General features: G+C 43.5%; 1 protein-coding gene across 1 annotated transcript in view; it reads left to right on the forward strand.

Moving 5' to 3' along the window:
- HHAT (hedgehog acyltransferase) overlaps positions 1–23,486 on the forward strand; it is a 366,627-nt gene that overhangs the window by 27,603 nt on the left and 315,538 nt on the right. Inside the window, 2 exon segments of the mRNA XM_040430369.1 lie at positions 10,370–10,430; positions 10,433–10,485. Coding sequence (XP_040286303.1) covers positions 10,370–10,430; positions 10,433–10,485 — 114 coding nt within the window.

Below are 23,486 nucleotides of genomic sequence, written 5' to 3' on the forward strand. Positions count from 1 at the left end.
AGTGGGCAGTCGGGAAGGAGTTAACGTCCATGTAACAGCACCCTAAGGGTATACGGTATAGTGGAATCCGCAATGCATCTGCTGATTTTCCGCAGCTGCAAAAACCGCACCAAATTGTGCAGGTTCTGCCTCCGTTGGCAGAATCTCTGCAGATCTCAGACTCTGCATTGCAGAGGGTAAGAACCACAGGAGATATCCGCAAACATAAAAGACATTGACACGCTGTAGACTTCACATCTGCACTGCACATCAGATTGTGGGCAGATGTTTTGCAGAAAAGGTCCGCAGCTTGTGCATTAGGCTACTTTCACACGTTGTAAATTCCAGGATTGAGATCCGGCAGAGGATCTTAATACCGTAATTAAACGGATCAGCTTTGATTTTGCACATCAGGATGCATCCGTTCCGTTGGGATGCGGTTGTGTGAAATCAAAACGGGAAAAAAAACAGATCCGTCACTACATACATTGAAATAAATGAATGGGCGGCACTGCGCATCAGTCGCAGTCCAGGTGCGCGGTCAAGAGGTAGATACCCGAATATTTGCAGTATAAAGACCAGCACTCCGTGATTCCAATGATGAAAAAAAAGTTTTCTTTTTATTCGTCACCCATGTGTGACGCGCGTTTCGACACTAATTTGTGTCTTTATCAAAGTACAGGTGATAACAGCTCATCGTAGTTTACAAATGGCATCATTATATACAATTCAAATAACCCGCCTCTTGACCACGTAAGCAGTCACATGGCGAGGGGCGGACTGAGCCGTCCCCGGCCATGTGACCAGTCACGGGGCCAGAGCGTCATACTGCTAGGCAACCCAACCAAACAAACTAGTCAAGAGTGGAGTGCGGTAAGATAAGTATCTAATCCATATGTTCTTATTTTATCAAGGCAATTTTAGATCCCTTACACATCTCATATATATACTCCATGGATAGCGATACATTATAATTCGAACATCACCCCCTCATACAAAAACAAATATATGGTCACGGAGACAATGATGTCAGTCACACGATACATCATATGACATAGCACCGCTGTCTCAGTTACAGAAAATGTTATAAAAGTATATTACATATCACGGGAAATAGGTTGTGCTGCAGTATTCAAAAAGATTCATGTCAGGTTCAAACATATGTAGAGAACCGCGGTATCAATATTTGATTACAGAACAATAGCATGCATAAATACAAAGTGACAGACCACAATTATCTATCACACACATATTGGATCAGAGAAAACAATTAAGTGAATATTCCTTATTTAAACCTTTGGGCGCAAGCGTCTCAAGTCGATGGATCCAATATGCTTCACGCTGGTGGAGCATCTGGATCCGATTTCCTCCACGTCGAGGTAAGGTTACTTCTTCTAGAATTTGAAAACGCAATTGTGAGATGCGGTGATTTTTTTCTTTAAAATGTTGGGGAATAGGTAGCAAAATATTTTCATTCCTAATTGTGGACTTATGTTTTGCTATCCGGTCCTTCATACGCATTGTCGTTTCCCCAACATAGCACAACCCACAGGGACATTTAAGTAGATAAATCACAAAACTGCTATCACATGTGAAGTGACCCCGAATGGGGATTTGCTGTCCTGTCTGTGGGTGTGCTATGTTGGAGCCTTTAATCACATTGGAGCAGTGAACACAGTTAAGACAGGGAAATGTTCCCTTCCTAACTGTAGAGAAAGTGAGCTGTCGCTGAGGCATCCTGTCACTCCCCACATCTGCTCGGACAATCATGTCCCTAATATTTTTATTACGCTTGAAACACATCATGGGACGGTCCCTAAATTCCTGAATCTCAGGATATGATTTTTGTAAGATGTTCCAGTGTTTATAGATGACAGCCTTAACTCGGTCCATCCAAGGATGGTATTTTACCACTAACGGTATTCTTTGTCCCTTGTCTTTCCTTTCTGTGGGATTTTTTATCTTATCCAGCTGCTGATGTAATAGATAGGGCGGATAGCCTCTGTCTATAAATTTCTCAGTCATCTCCCGTAACCTGAGGTCACGTGTGTCCTGATCCATGACAATATTGGCCACTCTTCTGTATTGCGAGTATGGCAGAGATTTTTTAACAGTAGATGGGTGATTACTTTGGAACGACAAGAGACTATTTCTGTCAGTTTTTTTGACATACAAGTCAGTGGTAATTCTATTGTCAGTTCCCCTAATCACCCATGTGTCAAGGAAGGAGACACGTTGTGTATCTTGGTGCAGGGTAAATTTCAGCTCTGGTCTTATGTTGTTAATATAATCCACAAAGGTCATAAGGGTCTCAATGCTGCACCGCCATATGCAAAAAACGTCATCTATAAAACGTTTCCAAAATATGCAATGATTTTGATACAGCTCACTTGGGTAAACATATTCTCTCTCAAAGTGTGCCATATAGCAATTTGCATATGGCGGTGCAGCATTGGACCCCATCGCGGTCCCGCACCGCTGCTGGAAAAAAGTGTCCTGAAATAAAAAATAATTTCGACGTAAGACAATGGACAGTAAGGAAATAAAGAATTCTTTTTCATGTACCGAGTATAGGCTGTCATCCAGTAACTTCTGGACAGATTCCAGACCTTTTTCATGCGTTATACTAGTATATAAACTGCAGACGTCTAGAGTGACCAGGATGCAATCATGCGACAGCTCAATTTCCCGTACTGCCTCCAAAAAATGTTGAGTATCCCTCAGGTAGGAAGGAGCCTTTTTTGTAAGTGGAGTCAACACTTTGTCGAGAAATATTGCAGGGGGAGATAGGACTGAATCACTAGCTGCAACAATGGGGCGACCCGGAGGCTTATCCAGGGATTTATGCACTTTTGGTAGTGTATAAAATACGGGTGTCACAGGGTGTTGGTTGATCAAGAACTCCGCTAATTTTTTATCAATAACATGGTGTAATACATTTTGATCAACCAAAGTCTGTAGCTCCCGTTTTATTGTCCAGACCGGATCCCCCTGCAATATTTCATAGACATTGTGGTCAGATAATTGTTCCTGAATCTCCCTAACATAATAATCTTTATCAAGTATAACAAGGGCACCGCCTTTGTCCGCAGGCTTAAAGACCAGGGAGTCATCATCAGTCAGGTGATTGACCACCTGCCTCTCCTCCGCGGACAAATTATGGTGGATATAGTAATCACCTTTCTTAAAATTTGCAAGCAATGTGGCAATATCACGTTGTACAAGATGTATATACGTTTCACTAGGGTGGTAAACCTTTGGGGGCATATAATGGCTCTTAAGCCTTAAGCCAAATTGCTGCAAATTTAATGAAGGTTGTAAATTTACAATAGGGACCGGATCATGCATAGGAACTTTTGAAAAATGGCTTTTAAGCCGTATGCTCCGAAAAAAGCGGTTTAAATCCATGTCCAGTCCAAATGTATCCAGACTCGTGGTCGGACTGAAGGATAGTCCCTTTTCGAGAAGTCCAATTTGGAGTGGAGAGAGATTCTTAGAGGATAGGTTTAACACTAAGGTGGGCTGAGTACCTGTGACCGGGTTAGACGTGGGGCTTCGGCGTCCCCGATGATGGTGTCGACCTGAGCGCCGGGTATTGGCCTTCTTTGGCGTCTGCGTGCTCCTAAAAAATTGCGCTGACCTGTTGTGGAGTCGCTCCCAGAGTCGGATGAAGCTGTACCCGCTCTGCGGCCGGGTCGACGCGGTGGTTGAGATGTAGCAGTGCCGGCCTTGTCCTGCCATCTGTAGACTTGATTTCTTTGGTAGTCTTCCATATCCCGGATATATTTTGTGCGCTTTATACTCTGTATAGAGCTTTGTAATTCGGCACATTGTTTATCAATCTTGTCTTTCAGGATATCAAAATCCTCCCTTTTTGAGACAGTCTCTTAATTGGGACTCAATAGTACTGATGCCTTCTTGGCACTCGGCAATAGCGTTGGTCAGGTGTTCAATCGTCAGAACTATAAATGTCCAAGGAACACTTATTTAAAATACTGGCGAAGCGGGCACAGTATTCAACGCTTTCACGGAAAAAAGTTGGTCGGAGGTTCACTCGTAATCCACGTGGGATGCGTTTAGAGCGGTGATACTCCGCTAGTGTGGTGGCATGCAATTGTAGTGATACCAAATGCTTGGAGGTTCTCTCAAAATCACGGCTTCTCAGTTCACCTGGGGTATTCTCAGGAACTCTGCCGATGAATCAATTCGTGCTACTATTGCACGAGCTTCCTCCTCATCATAGCCGTAGGTGCTCATCTGTACGTTTGAGCTCGACTGCACGTGCACGCTCCAAAAAGTCAAGGAAATCAATGAAATAAATGAATGGGCGGCACTGCGCATCAGTCGCAGTCCAGGTGCGCGGTCAAGAGGGTAGATACCCGAATATTTGCAGTATAAAGACCAGCACTCCGTGATTCCAATGATGAAAAAAAAGTTTTCTTTTATTCGTCACCCATGTGTGACGCGCGTTTCGACACTAATTTGTGTCTTTATCAAAGTACAGGTGATAACAGCTCATCGTAGTTTACAAATGGCATCATTATATACAATTCAAATAACCCGCCTCTTGACCACGTAAGCAGTCACATGGCGAGGGGCGGACTGAGCCGTCCCCGGCCATGTGACCAGTCACGGGGCCAGAGCGTCATACTGCTAGGCAACCCAACCAAACAAACTAGTCAAGAGTGGAGTGCGGTAAGATAAGTATCTAATCCATATGTTATTATTTTATCAAGGCAATTTTAGATCCCTTACACATCTCATATATATACTCCATGGATAGCGATACATTATAATTCGAACATCACCCCCTCATACAAAAACAAATATATGGTCACGGAGACAATGATGTCAGTCACACGATACATCATATGACATAGCACCGCTGTCTCAGTTACAGAAAATGTTATAAAAGTATATTACATATCACGGGAAATAGGTTGTGCTGCAGTATTCAAAAAAGATTCATGTCAGGTTCAAACATATGTAGAGAACCGCGGTATCAATATTTGATTACAGAACAATAGCATGCATAAATACAAAGTGACAGACCACAATTATCTATCACACACATATTGGATCAGAGAAAACAATTAAGTGAATATTCCTTATTTAAACCTTTGGGCGCAAGCGTCTCAAGTCGATGGATCCAATATGCTTCACGCTGGTGGAGCATCTGGATCCGATTTCCTCCACGTCGTGTGACTGACATCATTGTCTCCGTGACCATATATTTGTTTTTGTATGAGGGGGTGATGTTCGAATTATAATGTATCGCTATCCATGGAGTATATATATGAGATGTGTAAGGGATCTAAAATTGCCTTGATAAAATAATAACATATGGATTAGATACTTATCTTACCGCACTCCACTCTTGACTAGTTTGTTTGGTTGGGTTGCCTAGCAGTATGACGCTCTGGCCCCGTGACTGGTCACATGGCCGGGGGACGGCTCAGTCCGCCCCTCGCCATGTGACTGCTTACGTGGTCAAGAGGCGGGTTATTTGAATTGTATATAATGATGCCATTTGTAAACTACGATGAGCTGTTATCACCTGTACTTTGATAAAGACACAAATTAGTGTCGAAACGCGCGTCACACATGGGTGACGAATAAAAAGAAAACTTTTTTTTCATCATTGGAATCACGGAGTGCTGGTCTTTATACTGCAAATATTCGGGTATCTACCTCTTGACCGCGCACCTGGACTGCGACTGATGCGCAGTGCCGCCCATTCATTTATTTCATTGATTTCCTTGACTTTTTGGAGCGTGCACGTGCAGTCGAGCTCAAACGTACAGATGAGCACCTACGGCTATGATGAGGAGGAAGCTCGTGCAATAGTAGCACGAATTGATTCATCGGCAGAGTTCCTGAGAATACCCCCAGGTGAACTGAGAAGCCGTGATTTTGAGAGAACCTCCAAGCATTTGGTATCACTACAATTGCATGCCACCACACTAGCGGAGTATCACCGCTCTAAACGCATCCCACGTGGATTACGAGTGAACCTCCGACCAACTTTTTTCCGTGAAAGCGTTGAATACTGTGCCCGCTTCGCCAGTATTTTAAATAAGTGTTCCTTGGACATTATAGTTCTGACGATTGAACACCTGACCAACGCTATTGCCGAGTGCCAAGAAGGCATCAGTACTATTGAGTCCCAATTAAGAGACTGTCTCAAAAAGGAGGATTTTGATATCCTGAAAGACAAGATTGATAAACAATGTGCCGAATTACAAAGCTCTATACAGAGTATAAAGCGCACAAAATATATCCGGGATATGGAAGACTACCAAAGAAATCAAGTCTACAGATGGCAGGACAAGGCCGGCACTGCTACATCTCAACCACCGCGTCGACCCGGCCGCAGAGCGGGTACAGCTTCATCCGACTCTGGGAGCGACTCCACAACAGGTCAGCGCAATTTTTTAGGAGCACGCAGACGCCAAAGAAGGCCAATACCCGGCGCTCAGGTCGACACCATCATCGGGGACGCCGAAGCCCCACGTCTAACCCGGTCACAGGTACTCAGCCACCTTAGTGTTAAACCTATCCTCTAAGAATCTCTCTCCACTCCAAATTGGACTTCTCGAAAAGGGACTATCCTTCAGTCCGACCACGAGTCTGGATACATTTGGACTGGACATGGATTTAAAACCGCTTTTTTCGGAGCATACGGCTTAAAAGCCATTTTTCAAAAGTTCCTATGCATGATCCGGTCCCTATTGTAAATTTACAACCTTCATTAAATTTGCAGCAATTTGGCTTAAGGCTTAAGAGCCATTATATGCCCCCAAAGGTTTACCACCCTAGTGAAACGTATATACATCTTGTACAACGTGATATTGCCACATTGCTTGCAAATTTTTAAGAAAGGTGATTACTATATCCACCATAATTTGTCCGCGGAGGAGAGGGCAGGTGGTCAATCACCTGACTGATGATGACTCCCTGGTCTTTAAGCCTGCGGACAAAGGCGGTGCCCTTGTTATACTTGATAAAGATTATTATGTTAGGGAGATTCAGGAACAATTATCTGACCACAATGTCTATGAAATATTGCAGGGGGATCCGGTCTGGACAATAAAACGGGAGCTACAGACTTTGGTTGATCAAAATGTATTACACCATGTTATTGATAAAAAATTAGCGGAGTTCTTGATCAACCAACACCCTGTGACACCCGTATTTTATACACTACCAAAAGTGCATAAATCCCTGGATAAGCCTCCGGGTCGCCCCATTGTTGCAGCTAGTGATTCAGTCCTATCTCCCCCTGCAATATTTCTCGACAAAGTGTTGACTCCACTTACAAAAAAGGCTCCTTCCTACCTGAGGGATACTCAACATTTTTTGGAGGCAGTACGGGAAATTGAGCTGTCGCATGATTGCATCCTGGTCACTCTAGACGTCTGCAGTTTATATACTAGTATAACGCATGAAAAAGGTCTGGAATCTGTCCAGAAGTTACTGGATGACAGCCTATACTCGGTACATGAAAAAGAATTCTTTATTTCCTTACTGTCCATTGTCTTACGTCGAAATTATTTTTTATTTCAGACACTTTTTTCCAGCAGCGGTGCGGGGACCGCGATGGGGTCCAATGCTGCACCGCCATATGCAAATTGCTATATGGCACACTTTGAGAGAGAATATGTTTACCCAAGTGAGCTGTATCAAAATCATTGCATATTTTGGAAACGTTTTATAGATGACGTTTTTTGCATATGGCGGTGCAGCATTGAGACCCTTATGACCTTTGTGGATTATATTAACAACATAAGACCAGAGCTGAAATTTACCCTGCACCAAGATACACAACGTGTCTCCTTCCTTGACACATGGGTGATTAGGGGAACTGACAATAGAATTACCACTGACTTGTATGTCAAAAAAACTGACAGAAATAGTCTCTTGTCGTTCCAAAGTAATCACCCATCTACTGTTAAAAAATCTCTGCCATACTCGCAATACAGAAGAGTGGCCAATATTGTCATGGATCAGGACACACGTGACCTCAGGTTACGGGAGATGACTGAGAAATTTATAGACAGAGGCTATCCGCCCTATCTATTACATCAGCAGCTGATAAGATAAAAAAATCCCCAGAAAGGAAAGACAAGGGACAAAGAATACCGTTAGTGGTAAAATACCATCCTTGGATGGACCGAGTTAAGGCTGTCATCTATAAACACTGGAACATCTTACAAAAATCATATCCTGAGATTCAGGAATTTAGGGACCGTCCCATGATGTGTTCCAAGCGTAATAAAAATATTAGGGACATGATTGTCCGAGCAGATGTGGGGAGTGACAGGATGCCTCAGCGACAGCTCACTTTCTCTACAGTTAGGAAGGGAACATTTCCCTGTCTTAACTGTGTTCACTGCTCCAATGTGATTAAAGGCTCCAACATAGCACACCCACAGACAGGACAGCAAATCCCCATTCGGGGTCACTTCACATGTGATAGCAGTTTTGTGATTTATCTACTTAAATGTCCCTGTGGGTTGTGCTATGTTGGGGAAACGACAATGCGTATGAAGGACCGGATAGCAAAACATAAGGCCACAATTAGGAATGAAAATATTTTGCTACCTATTCCCCAACATTTTAAAGAAAAAAATCACCGCATCTCACAATTGCGTTTTCAAATTCTAGAAGAAGTAACCTTACCTCGACGTGGAGGAAATCGGATCCAGATGCTCCACCAGCGTGAAGCATATTGGATCCATCGACTTGAGACGCTTGCGCCCAAAGGTTTAAATAAGGAATATTCACTTATTGTTTTCTCTGATCCAATATGTGTGTGATAGATAATTGTGGTCTGTCACTTTGTATTTATGCATGCTATTGTTCTGTAATCAAATATTGATACCGCGGTTCTCTACATATGTTTGAACCTGACATGAATCTTTTTGAATACTGCAGCACAACCTATTTCCCGTGATATGTAATATACTTTTATAACATTTTCTGTAACTGAGACAGCGGTGCTATGTCATATGATGTATCGTGTGACTGACATCATTGTCTCCGTGACCATATATTTGTTTTTGTATGAGGGGGTGATGTTCGAATTATAATGTATCGCTATCCATGGAGTATATATATGAGATGTGTAAGGGATCTAAAATTGCCTTGATAAAATAAGAACATATGGATTAGATACTTATCTTACCGCACTCCACTCTTGACTAGTTTGTTTGGTTGGGTTGCCTAGCAGTATGACGCTCTGGCCCCGTGACTGGTCACATGGCCGGGGACGGCTCAGTCCGCCCCTCGCCATGTGACTGCTTACGTGGTCAAGAGGCGGGTTATTTGAATTGTATATAATGATGCCATTTGTAAACTACGATGAGCTGTTATCACCTGTACTTTGATAAAGACACAAATTAGTGTCGAAACGCGCGTCACACATGGGTGACGAATAAAAAGAAAACTTTTTTTCATCATTGGAATCACGGAGTGCTGGTCTTTATAACTACATACATTGAAAGTCAATGGGGTGACGGATCCCTTTTTTTACGTTTTTATGACCGGACATAAAACCGCAGCTGCAGAAGACATCCTGATGCATCCTGAACGGATCTCTTTCCATTCAGAATGCATGAGGGCTAAACGGAAACGTTTTTTCCTCTGCCAGAACTCGGATAAAACAACAACGCAAGTGTGAAACAGCCTTAGATTTGTGAAGATCTCGTTCACTTTGCTGCCGCAGTGCACTTTTCGCTACATGCGGCCGTGGCATAATATTTCTCACGGATGAGTCTGCTACACCTGTATCCAGTCTACACAGTCATCAGTGAGCAGAGATACAAGCTGCATCTCTGTTCTGAGGGTCCAGGCTTTGTGCAGACCCCATTGGAGCCCTGTGCTTGACACTTACGCCGGGAGCTCTTCAGACGTAGCCATAGGCCTCCAGTCACCCAATGGAAGCCAAAAGAGTGTCCCGTCGGCATCGGCTGCTCTGCGCCGCCATACCGTTTATTCTACTGTGTAGGACAGCGCTGCCGATCTTTCCTATACCAAGGGCCAGTAGATTAAAAAAAGCATACCGCAAACTGTTAATTTCTGTACAACTGGAGTCAATGAGCGACGCGTGCCACGGTACACCTATACAATGACGTATGTCGGAGGTATACCGCGGCAAATCTTCGACGAAATGCTCCAAGCCTTGGAGTCCGGACTGTTTTGCTCACGCAACATCTAGACTAATACGATTGTAGAAAACACTTGGTGAAAAATAAATCCCGCAGGACTCCTGGCATAGAACGAGCAGAGGTTTTAAAATCTGCTCCTCTTACAGATTGCGGCGCATGTTCACGGTGAAGAGTTTCGTTGGCGACCTGATAATAATCGCCGCCTCTGCTTTTCTCTATAGGACGTAAGCGATTTCGAATGGAGCTTCTGGATGGAGTGGGGCGCGCTCACACCTTGTTTGGCTGATGCCTGGGACACGCTCTACTTTCCCAATTTGCCCGAATTTTCTTCAGGAAGGTATGTGGCGGTTATACTTTCAACTATCTATGGGGCCATATCCATAAGTTAGACCGTGTTTGGGTTTTGGACTCCCTCGTTATGATCCCTGTCCACATCGTCTGAATCTGTCTGCAGTTTTTGAGCTGTGATATGTATTACTTTATGATTTATGTTCCCTTGTGGACATTCCGTTGAATGGAGTTTAGTTTTTTCATGTCTCTGTTGTTACTTTTGCTTCCAGGCGAAGGAGTTTGTCAGTGCTGTAAGTGTCTGAATGAGTCTAAGGGTACGTTCACACTGTGGATTTTGACACTGGCAAAATCTGCCGCATACTCCATGGCAGAAACTGCTGTGTTGCCAATTTTGAATGCCACGGACCCACTTGTGGCTTAGCTCAATTGAGTGGAGCTAAACCGAAAGTGGGACACCCACCACCGCGTGGGACACCGCGATAAGAAGGGACATGTACCTTCGTGGCACAGTCTCAGCTTTAGGCCTCGTTCACACGACCGTTATTGTGATCTGCATCCGAGCCTCATTTTCTGTGGCACGGATGCTGACCCATACACTTCAATGAAGACGAAAAAAAGATGCGGGCAGCACTCCGGGTGTCCGCTGTTTGAAGAGGTTGGTGTACTCACTAGAGCTCCAGTGAGTGGCCCCTTCACAGTTATAGCAGGCACAGCGCCGTGCATTGTATAGTGGCTGTGCTTGGTATCGCACCTCAGACCCATTCACCTGAATGTAACATAGCTGTGCCTAGGCCATGTGACCGATGTATCTAAGTGTTCACAGAGCACCATGGAGTCTTTAAACATCTGATTGATGGGGGTCCTGGGAGTTGGACCCCTACCGATCCTGAAGATAGACCATTAATATTACATTCCGAGATAACCCCCTTTAAACTGCTGGCCAGCGAACTGCAGCAATGCCTCCCATTGAAAACAATGGGAAGCAGACACCACATGGCCGCCTCCGGAATTATGGCACGGTGTCCGCACCAAATTTCCGATGGCAAATTCCGCGGTGTGAATGGGCCCTAAAAGTTAGACCTGCAAATTTAATACTGTATATAAGGTGATATGACTGACCAATCAGCTGCTTAATGATATGAAGTTCTTAAAGCTGTAGCACAATTTTTTTTATTTACGCTGTCCTTCAGCCCTGTTCTTTCTAAGGCGTTACCTGCTTCCCCTGTCCCCCGCCTCCATTCCGGCTCAGTGGTTCCTTGGCTGTCTTCACTGGACTTCCAGTCCCCCGCCTTCAACGCTGACGGGGACAGCTGCCGCTGCAGCCAATAACTGGCCTCAGCGATGATGTGTGCCCAAGCAGCACATCACTGTCACTGCTGGGACACGTGCCACATGGGAGCCTGTCACCCCTGAGGCCAATCAATGGCTGCAGCAGCACATGTGACCCTGTCCTTGTGGAAGTGTACAGGTGGAGACAGCCCGGGAGCCAGTATAGATCTCTTCACAGGTACTGCTGGGTGGGGGAAAGAGGATTTAAAGGCTATGTACACCTTTGGGGGCAATTATTTTTTTTTAATTAGTGCAATGTACTGATTTGAATCTTAAAATCATTTTGAAATTGGTCTTTATTACAAATATGGAGCCCTTTTTTCTCTACATGGCTGAGATGCTCTAATAGAGGGATCTGAATTTTCTCTCTGCTCCGTCAGCCAGCTCACCTGACGGCTCCTTATCGCTGGTCTCTGACATTATAAACACTCATTATTATAGCTCAATCCTTATCTTACTGATAGGAATGTGGCTTAAATAAGTGTTTATGACCTTTTAGTAAATTAGAGATAAGGGTTATTAGATGAGGGCACAAAGTGAAGGTAAAAAGTATGATTCACACAGCTAGAAAAAGTTAACCCTTTGTGACAGAACGGTTTAATATTTTTAATATAAAGTGTAGTAAGGCTGCACAAAAGTGTCAGACCATAGAGCAGTGGTGCTCACAGCTGATATAGACTCACCCGCTATACTAAAAAATAAAATAAAATGGCATACAGGAAGCTGGGCACTCACTTATACTTGGAACCAAACAATTAAATTTAATGTGCAATGAACAAAGAACACAAATAAAAACTCCATACAATAGAATCTGTGTCAATCAATAAAATCGATACCATGCGATAAAATGGATAAATATCGTTGGAAAAATCGTCCTGAGCTAAAACATTATTCCAAATAGTCTCTCTTCTGATGATTTGAGGACCAAACTCATGGCACGTGTGCGGCGTCCCGCTACACAGGCCCAAAAAATCATGTCCAAAGTCAATTGCAACCACAGCGATCTTACAGGGATATAGATGTGCCGTATATAGCCATTAGTCCTGAGACACTAGTGCTGTAATGGTAATAAATACGCTTACGTGTCCGCGATTACACCCTTCGATTATACCGCAATAATTCGCATCACACGCTGACCTGCAGACTTGTATCGATGTCGGTTAGACCTTGAGACTGATGACGTCCTCACATGGGCGGGCGGGTGGTTCACTCTTTCACGGCTTACGGCTTGTAGTTAGTTGTAACCCTGTATTGTTTCCTTAGTAGAAATTTGCGTGGTGTAAAAGACGATATAAAATCCAATTCTGTAAAGCCTCATGCACACGACTGTTGTTTGGGTCTGCATCCGAGACGCCGTTTTGGCGGCTCGGATGCGGACCCATTCATTTCAATGGGGCTGCAAAAGATGCGGACAGCACTCCGTGTGCTGTCCGCATCCGTTGCTCCGTTCCTCGGCCCCGCAAAAAAAATATAACATGTCCTATTCTTGTCCGCGCTTTGCGAACAAGATTAGGCATTTATATTGCCGGCGCCCATTCCGTTCCGCAAATTGCGGAAGGCAACACGGGCGGCTTCCGTTTCTTGCAGATCGCAAAAAACGGCACGGTCGTGTGCATGAGGCCTAATTCGAAGTCCTCCTTGCTCAAGATTGGGGGGCGGTGGTACCAAACGCGTTTCGGGACTGTGTATCGTCCCTTCCTCAGTGGTGTACCCAGTTTACTAAACAGGGTTATCCGCAAGACATTATCAAACAGGCTTACCACCACTCTCTGAGTTCAAATCGTACACAATTATTACGCCCCAAAACTGACAGACAACAGGACAATGAGCTGAGAATTATAGGGACATACAGTTGTGTTCCAAATTATTCAACCCCCAATGCTGTAAAGGGTTTTAGGGAATTTAGTGTACATTTGTAATTGTGTTCAGAATGAAATCTTACAAGGACTTTTTAAAGAACCAAATGCAACTAAAATGACATCAATTGTTTTTGTAATACAGTATAAAATGTTTTTTTGGGGATTTCTTCATTGACACAATTATTCAACCCCTTAAAGACTACCACTCTTAAGAACAGAGGTTCATTCAAGTGTTTTCGATCAGGTATGAAAACACCTGTGGATGTCAAGGAGCAGCAATCAAGCATAATAAGCACCAATTAGGCAGATTTAAAAGGACTGTGATACTCAGCTCCTTCTAGACATTTACTGGTGTGTTTACAAACATGGTGAAGTCAAGAGAATGGTCCAGAAAGACAAGAGAAGAGGTGATTTATCTTCACAGGAAGGGCAATGGCTGTAAGAAGATTGCAAAGATGTTAAACATATCAAGAGACACCATAGGAAGCATCATTCGCAAATTCAAGGCAAAGGGCACTGTTGAAACGCTACCTGGTCGTGGCAGAAAGAAGATGTTGACTTCGACTGCTGTGCGCTACCTGAAGCGCAAAAGTGGAGAAAAGTCCCCCGTGTGACTGCTGAGGAACTGAAAAAAGATGTGTCAGATGCGGGTATACTGAAGTTTCAGCTCAGACAATAAGGCGCACACTGCGTAATGAAGGCCTCCATGCCAGAACTCCCAGGCGCACCCCCTTGCTGTCTCCAAAGAATAAGAAGAGTCGACTGCAGTATGCCAAAAGTCATGTGGACAAACCACAAAAGTTTTGGGATAATGTTCTGTGGACTGATGAAACAAAATTAGAACTGTTTGGGCCCATGGATCAACGCGGGAGGAAGAACAAGGCCTATGAAGAAAAGAACACCTTGCCTACTGTGAAGCATGGCGGGGGGTCAATCATGCTTTGGGGCTGTTTTGCTTCTACAGGTACAGGGAAGCTTCAGCGTGTGCAAGGTACCATGAATTCTCTTCAGTACCAGGAGATATTGGATGAAAATGTGATGCAATCCGTCACAAACCTGAGGCTTGGGAGATGTTGGACCTTTCAACAGGACAATGATCCCAAGTATACCTCCAAGTCCACTAGAGCATGGTTGCAGATTAAAGGCTGGAACATTTTGAAGTGGCCATCGCTGTCACCAGACTTAAATCCGATTGAGAACCTCTGGTGGGACTTAAAGAAAGCAGTTGCAGCGCGCAAGCCTAAGAATGTGACTGAACTGGAGGCTTTTGCCCATGAAGAATGGGCGAAGATACCGTAGATCGCTGCAAGACACTTGTGTCAAGCTATGCCTCACGTTTAAAAGCTGTTATAACTGGAAAAGGATGTTGTACTAAGTACTAAGATTGAATGTCACTTGGGGGTTGAATAAAACATAATGATGTGAGCACAGAAAAGACATTTGTGGTTATTTCATTATAAATGTTATGTTATATTTGTCTGACTTACAAGGGCCTCTTTGATTTAATTGTAAACAAGATGACGGAAATGATCAAAATCAATGTCAAACTACTGGCCAAAACACTCAATTTCAGTGGGGGTTGAATAATTTTGAAAACAACGGTAGAGCAACCAAATATCATATGTACCCTAAAATAGTACCAACAAAACTGACACCTTATCCCGTAGTTTCCAAAATGGGGTAATTTTTTTGGAGTTTTTACTCTAGGGGTGCATCAGGGGGCTTCAAATGTGACATGGCAGCTTAAAATTATCCCAGTGAAATCTGCTTTCCAAAATCCATATGGTGTTCCTTTCCTTCTGCGCCCTGCCGTGTGCCGGTACAGCTTTTCACAACCACATATGGGGTGTTTCTGTAAACTACAGAATCAGGGCAATAAATACTGAGTTTTGTTTGGCTGTTAACCCTTGCTTTGTTAGTGGAAAAAATTGATTAAAATGGAAAATCTGCCAAAAAAGTGAAATTCTGAAATTTTTTCTCCATTTTCCACACATTAATTCTTGTGGAACACCTAAAGGGTTAACAAAGTTTGTAAAATCTGTTTTGAATACCTTGAGGGGTGTAGTTTATAGAATGGGGTCATTTTTGGGTGGTTTCTATTATGTAAGCCTCACAAAGTGACTTCAGACCTGAACTGGTCCTTAAAAAGTGGGTTTTGCTTCTAAACTTCTAAGCCTTCTAACGTTCCCAAAAAATAAAATGGCATTCACAAAATTATCCAAACATAAAGTAGACATATGGGGAATGTAAAGTAGTAACTATTTTTGGAGTTATTATATAATATATTATAAAAGTAGAGAAATAGAAATTTGGAAATTTACTAATTTTTCCAAATGTTTCGTAAATTTGGTATTTTTTTTTATAAATAAAAATGACATTTTTTGACTCAATTTTACCCCTGACATGAAGTACAATATGTGACGAGAAAACAGTCTTAGAATGGCCTGGGATTTAAGGTGAAAAGTGGCTCAGTAGTGAAGGGGTTAACTGGGGAACAAACAAAACACATCTGTGTTGGCCTCCTTTACACCTGCAGATCCACCGATCCAGGGCTCCTCTTCCGCCATCCAAGATGGCCACACCGCTTCTCAGACTTCTGGTACACACTGCACATCAGTAGTCCAAGACACCTCCTGCGCGACCAGCCCTGCTCTTAGATTGGCCAGCACGGCTTATGTGAACGGTGCTGGCCAATTTGGGGCCAGCAGCAAGTGTCTTGGACTACCATAGTGTGCACTCAGATGGTCTGAGAAGCCTTGTGGCCATCTTGGATGGTGGAAGAAAAGACTGAGAATCTGTAGATCTGCAGCTGAAAAGGAGGTCACCAGGTAAGTGTTCTGTTCGTTCCTTTAATGTTTTTTTTTTACTTTCTTAGGCCTCTTTCAGACGGGCGAGATTTCCGCACGGGTGCGATGCGTGAGGTGAACCCATTCATTTCTATAGGGGCTGTGCACATGAGCGGTGATTTACACGCATCACTTGTGCGTTGCATGAAAATCGCAGCATGCTCCTCTTTGTGCGTTTTTCACGTAACGCAGGCCCCATAGAAGTGAATGGGGCTGCGTGAAAATCGCAAGCATCCGCAAGCAAGTGCGGATGCGGTGTGATTTTCACGCACGGTTGCTAGGAGATGATCGGGATGGGGCTCGATCATTATTATTTTCCCTTATAACATGGTTATAAGGGAAAATAATAGCATTCATTATTACAGAATGCTAAGTAAATTAGAGATGGAGGGGTTAAAAAAAAAATAAAAAATTTGACTCACCTTAATCCACTTGTTCGCGCAAGCTCGGCATCTCTACTGTCTTCATCTTTGCTGTGCACAGGAAAAGGACCTGTGGTGACGTCACCTGCGCTCATCACATGGGTCCGTCACATGATCCATCACCATGGTGATGGATCATTTGATGGACCACGTGATGAGCGCAGTGACGTCATCAAAGGTCCTAATACTGTGCACAGCAAGATGAAGACAGAAGAGAAGCCGGGCTGCGGCGAACAAGTGGATTAAGGTGAGTAAAATTTTATTTTATTTTTTAACCCCTCCATCTCTAATTTTCTGTATTAAGAATGCTATTATTTTCCCTTTTATTACCATGTTATAAGGGAAAATAATAAAATCTACACAACACCTAACCCAAACCCGAACTTCTGTGAAGAAGTCCGGGTTCAGGTTTAGGTACCAAATGTTTTGCACTTGCGCGGAAAAATCGTGCATTTTCCCCGCAACGCACCCGCATCTTATCCGGCAAGAAAAACATGATGCCCGTGTTGAAAGAGGCCTTAGTTATAGAAGGTTGTCCTTAGTAAAACATAAATTACACATCGGGATATGATTTTCCAAATGACAAACTCAGCTTTGCTACATTTGTGACCCAGTTTATACTTTCCTGATAACAGTATTTTCTTGCACTTAAAGGGGTTGTTGTGTCAGAAAACAGATTCCACATTTTTCAAACTAGCACCTGGATCTGAATACTTTTGTAATTGCATGTCAAATTTTTTACAGCCACTGAGTTATCAATAAAATCTATCTGTACAGCGCCACCTGCTGTTTGCTCTTTTCCTTATTCTTTGTCCATCTCACTGAGCTGGTCGAACGTGCTCAGTTTAAATTTTCAACTGTCACCAGCCTTATGTTCTGTTAGAAGCTGTAACAATTACAGGGAGAGAGCTGCAGCAGAAAGGACACCCCCAACTGCTAGTCTGAAGATAATCTAGCAGAGCAATGGAACAATGAATGTGGAGATCTCTGGATCCATGTGAGGGTCCAGGGCTGGTTCTAGCTTTGTTAGAAGGGTATTTCCATGCACTATGTGATGTCTGGTTTTAATTTTTGACATCAATCGTAACCCCTTTAAAAACTGGAAATGTCTTGCATCTGATGTCCTTTCAGTCCCTCTAACCGCTGTGTATTAGGCCTCTTGCATACGACCATATGCCCTCCGAGACATACAGTCCGTGAGCGGGCCATATGTCCCGGAGCCGGCATTGATCGTGCGCATGGGAGCGCACAGCATCATAGATTACAATGATGCTGTGCACATCGGGCCCGCCCGCGGGGCTATTGTCCCGCCACTCATAAGATCCCTCATAGTCCCACGGGCGGCCCGACGTGCACAGCATCATTTAATTTATGATGCTGTGCGCACGATCAATGCCGCTCCGGGACATATGGCCCACTGACGGACCGTATGTCTCGGAAGGCATACGGCCTGTGCAAGAGGCCTTATTCAGATATATAATCAGGCACGTCGTATCTTCTAACATCCTGTGGTCATTCACTTAGAATTCACGCTTATACAAGTGTATAAAAGTGGAGCTTATCAAGGAAACACTGCGTAGTAAAAGCGTTTTTACAGCAAGCCCAATCTTACTGCGCCTTTTCTCTCCCACCGTTTCTCATCTTTATATGAGGCTGCGGCTTTCTTGCAGTATTTTATATTAAGTTGGCAGCGGATATTACACTGATCTAGATTCACAGCCTGTTGTAGAGGAATACTGATATCCTAGGATTACAGTACTTACCTACCGTCTTCTGTGAAATATCTACAAGAGACACGATCCAGTTACAACACTATATAAAACTGCTGACAACACAGGCCGAGCTCACATGACGGACCACATCGGCGTCCATTTAAATTCTGTTGTGGTGTCCATCCAAGAGAAAAGTCTCATGTCATAGTCATGTGTCTGTTGATCCCTTGCTCTGCGGCACGGCTTATACCCCCATACTAAGTAGGACCTACCTAACTGAGACCACCGTGGCGCTGGGTAGGTGGCACAGATGTGTTTTGATCAAAATATATTCACAATGTGAGGCACACCCTAATTTTCCAGGGAATGCCCCACGTGGTCACAAAAGCCCCTTATCACTGCCCTCTTTACCTGTTTTATGGCCCAGTTGGTTGGACTGTCCCACAGAAGACAAGACTGTATGGTACGGTGGTCATGGAGCTGTTGACATGACCTGTTTTGGCCAGATACCCAAGAGGTACACCTGTAGCATACTGTATGTTACCCTTTCCGTGACTACCTGTTGGGAATTTGGAAGAGCCATTCAATTGGGGTGAGGTAGCATCCACCTGTCATTACGAAGTTGTCTTTTACTTCCAGTGTTTTCTTCGTCTCTGGAGCGGCTCATATGATGCGTTGAAATGTGAAGTGTTATAGATTAATTCCGGCAGAAAAGGAAGCACTGATTAATGATTTTCATCCTAGGACACGCATGTCTGCTGCTGCTCCATTCAACTCTATTGGACTGTCAGATATAGTCAAGTACAGTCCCCGTTCTCATGATAAGTGGGGCCCCTGCAAATCAGATACTATCCTGTAAATAGGGGATAAGTATTCTTTATTGGAAAACCCCAATGCTGTACATGTACGGTGGAAGGAGGGGTGCAGACGGCTCGGTGCTAATGTCTGCGACTGGCAATAACACCGATTGCAGACTTTTAATCTTGCTGCAGTGGACTCCATCAATGTTATTATTTGACTACTCGTTTTTATGGTGTGTGAGCAGGGATGACTTTAAAGTGAAAACCTCTTTAGACCAAAAGGTTTAAGAATTTCATTTTATAAACAAAAAATGCAAAGCCTCCATCAAGTCCCCTGATGAGATACACAATATAATGAGCGTTGTAATGATTATTTGGCGTAGGTAGATAGATAGAGATCGCAAATCAAGCCCTCATTTCCATTCTGCTGATTTATCGCACGTTGACCCAACATCTCGTAGCTTGAACGCATACAATTCTCGTTAAGAATTAGGAGGTGATTTCAGTATCGTTTTATGAAGCCGTGTGTTGTACCCAGCAGCTGAAATCACATGAATGGCCAAAACCGAGTGCGGAACGGAAGGTTAAAGGTTAATTGAAAACAAGAAAAACCAATTCAAAAAGCCGAACAAGTGGAAGACAAAGTAATTATTACAGAGGACATTATTAGAAGGGGAAAAAGAAAACATGTTAGCACGCCCTGGAGTCCTCTCTGCGTACATAATTTCTGAACTAATCATCTATGGAACGATGGCGGTTTAGTGTTCCCGTTAAGGGAATGGCATTACTACGTGGCGGATGATGGTGGTTCATAAGCTGTGTTATTATGACTTTCACTTTCCTCCACCATTAGAGCAAGACTAGAATTGGAAGCACCTGATGTTCTTACTGTATGTCCCCTCAGAAGTTCTCCTCCAATGAAGGTCCTGACCTCTGTCTTCTCCCTCTGGAGGAAAGGACAACCTGGCTTCCATCTAATGAATTACAGCACTAGATAGATTAGTTTTTATGTGCTTCTTGTTAATGAAGTGTGTTACGTATCTAGTGCAGAACTGCTTGAAACGTCTTGACTGCCGAGGGGACAGTGTTGCACTCCCATCAAATCAATGTGTCGTGAACTTTTCCGATCAGCAGATCTTCCTGATGTAAGATTTATTACTGTAGGCCTATGTTATGTGAGTGAAGACCTTCTGAAGAGGAAGGCTCAAGTCGATATTCTCCAGATTATTTTAAGACATAAAGAAATGTATGGTAGATAGCAGCACCAAGGTTCCACTTACTTCTCAGGTGAATTCTCACTTGGTGATGGTTTGGAAAAACCTTGGATCATTTTTCCTTTGTTGCAATGTCCATTAGATTTCATCGGCTTTTTGTTGAGTCAGACATTGAGGTTCGAGGAGCCCTGGTTTTACGTACTAAGGGAATCTCTCAGTTGATTCATTCTGACCTAATCACAGGAGGCAGGAAATACTGAACTTCGCTCTACTGCAGCGTTTCAGAGAAAGAGTCGGGGGACAGGGAGAAAAGTCCACCAGTTTTTACCTGTCTCAGCATAGTTAACGGCTTTCTCCCTATTTGCATATAGGGAGAGACCTGTCAATCGGAGAGTGCAAGACAGAGAGCTGGCCAACAAACACTACTCCCTTTTTAATGCTATTATAATATACTTGATATACTTTGTGCAATTCTAAATTAAAGGGGATTTTGTCACTTCAGCAAGTAGTATTTATTAGTAGAGAAAGTTAATACAAGGCACTTTCTAATGTATTGTATTATCCATATTGTCTCCTATGCTGGCTGGATTCATTTTCCATCCATTATACACGGCTCGTTCCATGGTTACGACCACCCTGCAATCCATCAGAGTGGTTGTGGCTTGAATACTATAAAAAAAAAAAGCACCAGACTATGTAAGCTCCCACAGTCCCGGTCACCAGAGAGGCCGTCAGTTTTTCTGATAGTTATGCAAGCACGACCACCGCTGATGATTGTAGGGTGGTCGTAAACCATTGAAATGAGCGTGTATAATGTAATGGAGAAACCAGCCAAGTGGGAATGTGCCATGCAGTTTTATAGCTTTCCGTAATCTCGACCACCTCTGGCGACGTATTCTGAGATGGAAATACCCCTTTAGAGACGTTTTTTGACGTTCAGTAAAGTTTTTGCATAGTGAAAGGGGTATAATTTGCTTCCAGACTCATCTGGGGCCGCTTAGCCACCAGGCCAAAAAAATTGGGCGTTGTGACACTCAATATTCCCTATCCTCCTTTCCCAGGCAGCAGATGTTATATGTATATGGGAAGAATGGGTGAGACAGAAAGAAGCATTACTCACCTTACGGATTCCCCTCTGCTGCCATCCGATTCTTACCAGGTCTCTGCCACTCTTCTTTTCGTGGTCCCAGTTGAACACGAAAGAAATGCCTGAAGATGCTTGCCTCGGTCAGTCACGATCTGAGGTGGATGACCGTGCAGGCTGAGCAGGAATTTCCTGTGTATGCAGCAGGAACAGGAAATAGGAGCAGCGGGGGAAACCGGTAAGCATCGGAATTGCAGCGGCCGGGGACTGGTGTGAGCGAATCACTCCAGAATTCACTTTTGGTTAGATTTGGCCAAATTGGTCAACCAATTCGATTAGGTGCTCTAGTTGGCCTCGCTCTCTCGCTCTCTCTCTCTCTCTCTCTCTCATTGGCCCGAATCGAATCACCAAAAATACAGATTCTGATTTGATGCAAATTCGATATGCTGGGTATCTCACTGGAAGATATGAAAAATTCAATGTGCAGGAGCGACAATTGATGGAAAAACTAATGTAATTATTATTGTTTTTCTGGGGAAATTTGGGGTTGAAACCCATTTTCAAAAATCAGCAGACACAATGAAGGAATTCCCATAGTGAAGCAGCCAGGCTTTAAAGAAGAAGTTTCTGTAAATGACGCAAATGTATTGTAATGAACACTTAGCAGTGAACGGGCCAAATAACTTCCCCGCCGCGTGTTTTACGATGGTTCGGTGAGACGTACCCGTACATTGAGGACAGAGTCTTTACTTTTCTCTTTTCCCACTGCACAGGTGGATTTGCTTTTAAAGCTATAGCTGGAAGGCGCGTTTATAGGGCTTCAATCACACCCTGGCTTTTGTGCTGTCTATGAGGATAATCTCTTTAAGAGAGCATCTTGATGGTGCTCTGTATGGAGCGGTCAGAAGGGGAACCCTGGATCGGAGAAATTCTCAAATAAGTTGCAGTTATTGACTGTTTTTCAAAAAAGTTTGTTTAGAGATGAGCGAATTTCATATTTTGAAATTCGTTCACACGCTTCGTTTGGTGGTAAAAGCAGAATTGCGTTATGGATTTTCCGTTACCAGGGACCAAAACGCCATTCTATGACGGAATGCACAACGGAATGCCTTTTAGAGGCATTTCGTCATAAAAGAAATCTATGGGCTGCAAAACGTATCCGTCCCGTTTCCGTTATGCAGGGAGTCCATGGTAACGGAAATCCATAACGCAATTCCGCTTTTAACACCAAACGAAGTGTGAACAAATTTCAAAATATAAAATTCGCCTCATCTCTATTCATGTTGTACACTTTCCAGGACCAAGGCTGGGAACGATCTAAAAGAAAAGAATAAGGCTCAATACTCAGGTGGGTTCCAGCAGTCTTTGTACCTGGCGCTGCAAACAATGATGTCACCAACCTGGTATAATCGCGTGACCACTGATGTACCGATCATGTGGAATAGTCAGTGTAATCATGATGCAGTGCCAGAAATAAAGACCACAGGAGTATTGGCGCTGTAACAGCTGCGGATTGAGCAGGTGAATATAAGCTTTGGTTAAGATTTTTTTTGTGGGTCTCGGAGAACCCCTTTAAATCCTCACTGTATTTGACCTTCTACAGCTCCATACACTTTATCATAGTTTCAGCCATGTTTGTCCTGATCCTCCTGGATCCTGAATAGATTGCCAAAAAGACAAAACATAATATTAATAAATACTGCCTTTATACAAATTTTTTTTCAATATCCCCTGTTTAGTATTTTTTATACCCAACGTACACTGAGAGGAACTATCATACC

The sequence above is a fragment of the Bufo bufo genome, chromosome 4 (genome assembly GCF_905171765.1).
Source record: "Bufo bufo chromosome 4, aBufBuf1.1, whole genome shotgun sequence".
NCBI classification, from domain to species: domain Eukaryota; kingdom Metazoa; phylum Chordata; class Amphibia; order Anura; family Bufonidae; genus Bufo; species Bufo bufo.